Below are 10210 nucleotides of genomic sequence, written 5' to 3' on the forward strand. Positions count from 1 at the left end.
AAAAACATTTAAAGGTGCTATAATATTACTTTATGTTATTGAATGAACCCGGTGGGATTACTCGGAGATATAATCTGTATTAATATATACTTAGCATAGTATATAGCAGATAGATTAATTTAATATCAATATGAGTAAAAAAATATCAAATTGATCAGGTGTATACATATCGCCGAAGATCGGCACAGATGGCGTTACATAGTGTACAATACGACCCAGGGGGGAAGAGGATACAAGATTTAAAAATAAAAATACTAAAACTAAAACCTTTTTCAAACCCTTGAACAGCTCTTGATTGGAAGCGTAATTTACATGTGGCCATATACTGTTTTCCATACGAATAAATCCCTGAGGATAGGCGGTGACGTCATCTAGACTAAACTTATTGTTATTATTTAGAACATTAAAACGTGTAGTACTAATAAGACCAACTGTTAAACCACTGGGAAACAAATATACTCAAAGACCTTATATCTAAGGTGAACAAGTACTACGATTAAATAAGTGACATTGACAAATGCTATTTGACCGATGGCGCTTAGCCCATATCTATTGTAACTAAGCTATGGAGATCCCTTTGAAGTCTTACGTTCAAGGGCGCTCAGCTCTTAGATTTGTAAGACGGGCGCTCCATAGGCAGGTCACAAGAGGCCCCTGAAGGATGACTTTGGCTAGGGGACTTCAAATGCATTTACCCTCCAAGAGTGTGTGAAAGGGTCAAAGTGACTTGATTACATACTATAATCGGATAACATCGTGCCGCTACATTCCTATGTCTATAGATATGCTTACACTGTTTGCACTGGTGCTAACCAATGCTTTTTTAAATACATGATTGTAATTGAATTGAATAAAAGAATTAAGTTTTGGAATGACCATGATTTGTTATGTTTGCAAAAGAAATTCGTATATTTTATGTCCTAAAATTGTAATAAAGTCAAAAAAAGTATTATACTTCGGTAACACAATATTTTTAATGTTTTTATTATCCTTTTGTGGTTCGTTTTCTTAGTAAATATTATATAATACAATTTTAATACTATAGCTACTAGTAGTACTTTATATAAATGTAATATGTTAATTTATTGTTGAACAAAAAAATTCTGTAAAATTTATAAAAAATGCAACCAACGCTGCGTTAAATTAATCGTGTCATGTTTCGGAAGACAATTTAGTATCAACTGTCATTCTGATTATCATGGCGGAGGATGAAGACGGTGTTTCAAATAAAAATTCCCCACAAAATACGAATTCGACCTCTTCTCAGGAAAATGAACAGAATGGTGCAAAGCCTGACTTAGGAATAGAAGAAGCGAAATATGATTGCAAAGAAAATGGGCATGCGTCGCCTACAGAGTCAAAATGTTCCTCAAGTAGTAAGTGCTTAACGAAAATGTTTTTTATTCGTTAAATGTGATTTTTATTTTAATGGAATATATATTTTACAGAATCGACTGGAGCAGTGCGTAAGGAAGAAAATCCGTTTTCCCTTCGGCACTTTCTCAAACGAGATCTCTCGTTGCCGGGCAACTCTACGTATGAGAACACTGGAGCCAGACCTAAGGTGTACGCAAATACGGTGCAGCATTCTCCTACTAAAGTAGATGTTCACACAGACTCGAGAAGAGAGAAGAGTCGATTGAACGACAATCATACCAAAGAAAACAACGATGGCGTTTGCCCTCGGCCCAGTGATAATACAACTTCGAATAATTCTATGGACGTATCGTTTAGTGTGTTAGAGAATTCAAATTCTAAGAATAATTTTTATGCCGAGAACTCTGATACGCCTTTCTATCACAGACCAAATTTGGCATCAGAACCAATGGGTATGCCATCATTGCCTGATTTTGTGCAAGATCACATTCTAGTGGAGCAAGCTTATTTACATTCAAATGGGCCTATGTCATTGGATTTGGACAATTTACCTGACTTTACATTTAACACTAACTTCAATGCTGGTCCCTCATCACCATTGGGGAGAAGAAATGATAACTACAGTGGAAATAGAGGCTATGATTATGATTCCTATATTAGACCTTCCACATCTTCAGATTCAGGGCCCTCTAATCGAAACATCCCTTTGGATCTGCCAGCTGGAGCAGAAGCAGCGGGTCCTGTACCATTAGACCATCCTATACATCTTAGTTTGGATCTAACAGAATCTGTCAATCCTTCAGATAGAAGGAACATGTCACCAAGGAACACATTCCCACTGGACTTACCTCCAAATGCAGGTAAAATTAAGAATTATTTCCCTGTGCATTTGTTATTATTTTGACAATATTGTTCAGTTAACTATAAAAAATTCACTTCAAACAATAAATTTCTTTGGCCTGGAATAACAAGATAAATTAAACCTTTTTTTAATAATAATTGAACAATGGTCAACTGAGTTGTTTCAAATAAAATTTTATTATATCTATTAGCAATTAACATATAAATTTTAAATTAGTATCTGAAAGCATACACTAAATATATTTCTTTTTATGTTTTCTTTAAATATATAAACTTACAATCAGCATATAGCAAGAGTTAATTTTGTTATGAACATTTCAAGAGGTTTTGCTGGTTTGAAATAACTTTTTAGAAGTATTTTTAATGAAGAGGGAGTGAATGTAAGACTAGGTTATTGAGATGTCAAATGCTACCTACTGGTTATATGATAGATATTAATGCTAAACAATGGTCTATTCTTCATTGATTCTCTATAAAAACCAGGCTGTCCACTATCTGCTACAAGTGGGTTCTTGGCTGCTTTAGCCATGTAGCTTGGAGGCAGCGATGGTCTAAATAAGCTGGTTAGCATATGAAAAGTAGTGGGGAAAAAACCAAGAAGGTGATCCACTACCCGATAGGTATATTTTGTGTGGGTGGTGATGGGGCTCATATTAACATAAAAACAGATCAACAACTTGTCGAATTATTGGCTAAGGCTTTTCAGGAAGGTGTAACCTTCATTAAAAAAGATAACCAACCAAGACAAAGCGCAAAAAAGCATTTAATTACTACACTCCTTTTTGCTGTAGGTAGATCTAAAGCAGAGTCCCTTATAAGTCAATATTTTTAGTGAGAAGGATGAACCTGATGCTTTAATAATAAATTATTAACATTTGGTGTCAATTTTGTAGGGATTAATCTTAAATCTCCTCGGCTAATGATGTCCAATCTGTCCCCCATTTTCAATTCATGGACCCCCAAATTTTTTTTTGCTGACATAGACCCCTTGCAAGTTGTCATAGACCCCTAGGGATCGATATAGACCTTTATTTTTTATTTGGAAATCTGCTCTAAGCAATATGCCCAAAATTCTAAAATGATTACTAATTATTTATCATATACATATAGTTGTAACTAATCTGCTATATGCAAACCTTTGTTCAAAAGAGGTGATATTAAATTTAGATATTGCTTACTTGTCCAAGAAGTGGTAAAAATTATAATTCATGGTCTATCTGATCATGCCAAGCTATTCAAGCCATTACATGACAGTGATCCTTGGGGATGACTAATGGCTTTATGAGTGTCTGAAATGAAGAATATAGTAAGAAAATGCAATTTTCAAAATTTGCTTTAATACATAATTAATACTAAATTATCGTTTATTATGTATCACTGCAGATTGCACTGCCAGGGGTATTAACCTGTTGCATTACTTCATACAGGGTGATTGGAAATAAGTGTAAAAGATTTAAACATTTTGCTGACTAATGTGCTATACATACACTCCTTGCTTATACATGTATAATCAAAGTACGTGTATATTTCCGAATGTTAATTGGTGTAGTAATTATAATAAATTTTAACAATAACAATAGTGAAAAATTTCCACAGTGCGACCGAGAAACAATTGTATTATGTGTGTTTTCGCATGAATATTTTGCATAATGTTAAAGAAATTTTTAAAATACATTTACAAGGTACGCAATTCATTTGGAATTTCATTTGTTATTAACAATAAACAGTATGGTTAATAATGCTTTGTTTTAAATTTTGAATATATTTTTAATGTGTCAGAGGACATACAAAAGGCTATTGGGTGTAGCAGTAAAAGCTAAAAAAGAGGTGAATTTATAGCTCATTTGTCAGCAAATGTCTTTATAGCCTTTTCACCAATTTTCTATTATATAAAGTAATCACTTTGGATTTTTTTATACTGGAATACCACAGGCCAATAACCTATGGAAGTGCTAAATCTGTATGGACAATTTGTAAACAATATTTATATTAGGGGGACCAGAAAGTAATGTCTCTTTACTTAAATTCACATGATTACATTTTAATTAAGTTTTTATTTCTAATAAAAAATATATTCAGCTTCATTATCTTACCTTACTATAATATGCCTTACGCCATCCAGTATACAAATTTTCAATGCGGGAGAGGTAAAAATCAATTTTTTTTTTAAATATTGACGGAAACAACATTACTTTCCCATGACATTCTGGTCCCCTAGTGGGCGTCTATGAGTTGAAATGACAAATTAATTTTAATATTTAGAAATTTGAATTTGGAAAACTCTTTTTCTTACAATGTTTAGCTTTTAAACAGGGTGTGCCATACATTAATAGATAGCAGATATATTCTTTCATCTGTTTAAAGATTTTATGCTTATAATCATTCATCCTGTGTATCAATGTATAATACATACTTTTTAGGTATACCTTGATAACATCACATCTAAATATAGATATATTAGTTCTGAGTTACTGATTCCGAACAAAATCAGCGAGTATATATTTTACTGTATATGTGATCTTTATAGCTTATTTATTCTTGAAATGACAGAACAGTACATTTTAGTCAATGTGAACCTAAAATTATTCATGTCAGATACATGTCCCATTATAAACCATTATTATTAAATAATAATAATTGCTTCAGTGTGTATTATCATTTAATCAATTTAATTATAATAATTTTTTTTATTATAATCCACATAGGGTCATTGACAGGGACAACTTCTTTGACATGTGCCATTGCCTCTTATGTTTTTGATTGTTTAAGACCAATAACCAGTTTCACAGTTTTATTGATAAATTAACATATTTTAAATATGCAATTGACAAATGAAATAGAATATAAATAACATTATTTGTGTTAATTTTAATAGATTAAAATTCACCAAGTACTTTTTTCGTTAAATATATTGTTAATATTAATATTGGAGTGTGAATATGCCATTGTAACAATTGAAAGAGGCCATTTTAAAAACAGATGATAAACAAAAACCGAATTTATAAATGAAATTTTTACTACAATTACATATATAAGTGACATTTCTTAATGATTTATGTATAAACATAAAGATTGCAATTGAAAGTTTAGACATCTTTAATCTGTTTCATAAAATGAAAGTTATTCCTAAAGTAGGTATCGGAATATTATATCGGAACATTAAACTTACTTAGGACACTAACAATAAAGATACTTGGATGTTGTTAATGACCTTTAAAGTTAAAGTTTTGTCACATTGTGGAAACATAAATGGGTCAAGAGATATCACAAATTACACAGAGTGCATATAAGACAGCTAATGGATTCAGGCGTTATTTTGCGGAAGTCCATCCTAAGTAAGAAAAGGACCAATATACTACTTCCTCCAATGCAGTAGTAGTCCTGCAATAAAGTGCACCGCTCGCCAGCCCGCTGATAAATGTGCATGCAAACAATGCGAATTACACAATTACCACCGTTAAATCACTCGACACGTGTTTCACCCCTCGACGGGGCTTCCTCAGGAGTAATGTTACACCTATTTGTGCCAAACATAGAGTCCACTCTGTGTTTGGCACTAATCTCTGGGCTGGCGGGCGGTGCACTTTATCGCACAACTACTACTGCATTGGTGGAAGTAGCTATGTATTGGTCCTTTTCTTACATATAAGATAGGTCTTTTGGTTCATTTATGTTTTTTTTTTAATTTGTCACCCGTCACAGATGTGGTGGACAGGAACAATATTTTCTTAATAACCTATTCACATCATCATTTTTTTTTCATCTCATTTTCTTTTATTCCTTTCTACACCTTTCATAAATTGTTTCTTCACATTGTTTCACTCTCTTGGACACTGCTATTATATATATAGTTGTTATTTTATTTCTCTGTGCGTTAACATTTTGGTAACCATAATATTTTGTATTTTTTTATGTTTATCTAATTATATCTAGAGTAATTTATGTATTAGGAATTAAATGCAGCCTCTATCATAATTTGTTAGCCATCAAACTAATTTAAGTAAAAGACCATCTCAATATAATATCTCTGGTAATGAAACAACAATTTATATTTTTTTTTTGCACTGATAAATTTATTTTCATGATTTCCTTCATTTATAATATACCATGTTAAAACTAAGTGATGAAGGTTCCTAATGCACATTCACCTAAAAGTCCACTCCTAACTTATGTATGTTTTTATTTGAGGTCTTATGTAATAGGATTTTTGAACAAGTGTAAAAATTAATCAATGTACATTGGCTTGTCTCTTGTATTGTATCAGCGGACTGGTTTCCTCAACCAAACTTCTCCGTGCCCATTTTGCATAGAGGTTGATTTAATTAAAGTCACTTCTCGAGTGGAGTAGTCTCAGCAGACCCTTGATGTCACAGACAATCTCAAGGAAGAACTTTGGTGATCTGAGATGGGTAGCTATATAGGATTTTAACTCCATAAACCAGATTAGTAATGCCATGCTTACACTTATTATTCTTAAGTCAACAGTTCTCGTGGTGTGCAGGTGCAGAATCAAAACGGCTGCCGGATTTCCTTCCCGTGCACCCCGGACGAACTTCCCCCGAGCCTGAGCATCAGGATGAGCAGCTTCAACAAATAATTAGTGAGCTGGAAAGAACCAGGTATAATCTTTGGTTGTAAACTAAAACAGATGTACAATGCCAACCTTGGAGGCCTATGTTCAAATATAGGCCTCCCTGAATGATTTCCAATAAGACTTGCACTTGTAGGTCCGTGGTTTCCACTCCTGAACCTTTAGGTCCCAGTGGCCATTCGTTCTGCATGCTATGTGCCCACTTCAATTTGTGAATCCGCTAGGCTGTATTGGTTACTTTCATTTGTCTACAGATCTAATCCAAACTAAGGGTTTGATTAGATCTTGTAGAGAAATCCTGAGCATGTCCCTCTCTGTGGATCATTAAGTAATTGAGTTTGCCAATGATGCCAAAAGTTAGAGACCACCTATCAATTACCTAAGTCATCATTCTTAACATATTTTGGTTACTGTTGAGTTAAGCTAAGTTATCACCGGTAAGTATGAAATGTGTATTTTAAAGCCTAGATGGCATCACTAACCATCATTTATAATTGGTTTAATGAGATTCTATATCTAGAATGAAGATAAAACAACAATTTTTTGGGAAGCAATTTTATTTTAGATTATTTATTATTAGGAATATTTAATATGAAAAAGTTATAAATCATGTATTGGCAGATCGGAGCTGTTCGCTGAGCGCAGTCGACGCTGTCGTGCTGAGGAGGAGGCTACAACAGCGCGTGCGCGTCTCGCAGAGCGAGATAGAGCTATGCGCGAACACACGTGTGCACCGGCGACAGCGCCATCTCTCGACGTGAGTACAGTTTATACTATTCTAGAACAGGTGGAATTTTTAAGAGTTTGTTCGGAGATTTGTATTGTCAACATATCTGATGCTCGTTATAGCATGACAATGAGCTATGGAATATATTTTTGTTTACATATACATAAAAGAGAAGAGTAGACTATATGCAATCTTCGAACGTGACTTAAATTTCACAAATGTCGCCATATAACTGAATTACATCTTTATAAAATTTTGTCTGTCTGTTTGTTCTGGCTAATGTCTAAAATGGCTGGACCGATTTTGATAAGACTTTTGCTGGCAGGCAGCTGATGTAGTAAGCAGTAACTTAGGTTACTTTAGTTTTAGGAAAAATTTTAAATGAAAGAAAAAGAAAAATACTTAAACGATAGAAAAATTAAAAAATAAATATATTTTTTTAAAATTTTAGGCGACGAAAGGCACAGCTTGTCTGTAATGTATAGTAATTTACCTTTTTACAATTTCAGCCACGGTCGTCGGATCCTGAAGTTGTTGCAAAGTTAAAAAATGAAATTAAAAAGTTAAAGGTAATTTTAATTGTATATTTTATAATATTGTTGTTACATTAAATTAATTATGTACGTATGATCTGTTTCGTTAAGATACCTTCAGAATTAAAACTGCTATATCTAGACCGATTATGTTATCATTGTTTCACCTGTAGGATGTTCACTGCTGGATATATACCTCCATAGATTTGTAATAAAACTTGTAATGATTGTGATTTTATTATATTTATTGCGCAGGAACAGCTGCGAGCTTCGCAGGAAGAGGTCCGCTCGCTGCGGGCCGCGCAGACCGGCGCCGCTGCGGACCTCCGGCACGCCTCCCGCGTCGCTGAGACCTCCCTCAGGTTGGACCTCTTGTACAATTATCAGTTGTATTATTATTCAACTTGTTATTTAGTGCTTTTAAAATACAAAAAAATCACATGACTTTGTTCTCTGCCGTTTGATGGAAGTGGAATTGAAGACATAACAATAAAAATATAACTATCTATTAATATTATTCATTATTCATATTATTTCTCCGACGTAGCTTGTCTGAAGTAACAGTGAATATTTTTTTTAAAAATAGAATCCCATCTAAACTGGGATAGTGAACATTTCTTCACTGATGTTCTTTTTTGTATTATGTTATGTCTACTCGAAGCGATATTAGGCCTCAAAATTATGCCAGAAACAACACCACTGTGTAGCGAAAAGTTAGCCCACTTCCCCCTTTTGGCTCACCCTGTATTACGTTTTTAACTAAAAATAAATTTCTTTATTTTTCTTCTTTCAGAGAGCTGCTAGCTGGACTAGAGCAACTCAGGTCTCTGAGCTCGACGCTCGACCCCACATGATAATGACACATGTAACAATTAACGAATATAAATAATTGTTTTAATCACTCTATCGCTCTGTACGAATGTCTGTTTCACTCCCTAAAAAAAAAATAAAAAAATTGGCGCGCGATTTTCCCTGATTTGACATTTGCAAGATGGCGTCCCAACTATCTGTCAAAATTGAACTCTCATTAAATATTTGAATTAGAGATATTTTGATGGCTTATCAAGTTTTAAACATCGTGTGCTAAGACTAAAATATATTTAGGTTATATAGAGCATTACATTGGATTTTTATAATATAAATTGTTTATTTTTACAATTTTAATAATCGCCACAAATGTATAATGTGTTAATATACAGTAACATATACAGTGTACGTTTGTATAAATCTCTATAACGCTGTAGATTCGTTACGCGTTATAGGAAAACTCGTCGTACATTTTCGTATGACGCTCCAATGTGAATCTATGGCACTTTGTGTGTTTTAAAGTTTTCTCGTTTTGATATAATGTGTTAAATTTAACGGTGCAGGGAAATCCCCGCGTTATAGGAGGGTCACCGTATTTGGTAATCAAATTACCATTATATTTTTATCGTAAGTATTTGAATCATAATACGAAAATAGTTAAAATAGAAAACTGAGTGAACAATGTCTCTTAAATCTTAGTGTTTAAAAGTAACATCAAGTGTTTTAGTTAATTTATAATTAGTTCAGAGAGTTTAATTATGACAGATGGTAAGTTTAATTTTAAATGAAAATAAAAATGGCGTCGACGCCGTTCACGGGAAGTAATTTTAGATAGTTCGGTAAAAGATCTGTATTAATTGGTTAGGCATAAAGAGCTGTATATTTTTACATGAATATATAAGGCTATGTTAAGGCAGTAGCCTAGGTAAGGTGTAGAACGTGGATTGTGATGCGGGCCTGTGAAGTGGAGTAAATCAATTTTGACCATTCATTTTATTGTTTTTTCTAAAAAAAAAATCACGTTTTAGATTATTTATCAAAATACGGTAATATGTTTTTTTCTTTATTTAAAACTAAAATTTTCTCCATTCTCTGCTATTCTTCCATACCTTCTCTCTTTTCTCTTTTTTCCGCCACTTTCCATACCTATTTTGCCTCCCACCTTTACTCTCTACTCTAACCTTTTCCTTTCTCACTCGCACACACACTTTTTCTCCTTTCTTTTCATAATCTCTTTCTTCCTTTATCACATTCTCATCATTTTCTTCCCTCTATGTGTTTAAGAGAGCGCTTTCTATGGTTAGTTTAAACTGC

General features: G+C 33.3%; 1 protein-coding gene across 1 annotated transcript; it reads left to right on the forward strand.

The window, feature by feature from the left end:
* The first annotated feature begins 1198 nt into the window (after positions 1-1198).
* l(3)04053 (lethal (3) 04053) lies at positions 1199-9406 on the forward strand. The gene is made up of 7 exons (XM_068762269.1): positions 1199-1376; positions 1449-2237; positions 6740-6857; positions 7451-7616; positions 8066-8125; positions 8345-8451; positions 8883-9406. Exons 1-7 carry the CDS (start codon positions 1199-1201, stop codon positions 8941-8943), a joined length of 1479 nt encoding a protein of 492 aa, XP_068618370.1. The 3' UTR covers positions 8944-9406.
* Positions 9407-10210: the final 804 nt, after the last annotated feature.

This window comes from Battus philenor, unplaced genomic scaffold (assembly GCF_028537555.1).
Source record: "Battus philenor isolate CCGP_79_NKW_IND1 unplaced genomic scaffold, ilBatPhil1.0.hap1 SCAF_16, whole genome shotgun sequence".
In the NCBI taxonomy this organism is placed as follows: Eukaryota; Metazoa; Arthropoda; class Insecta; order Lepidoptera; family Papilionidae; genus Battus; species Battus philenor.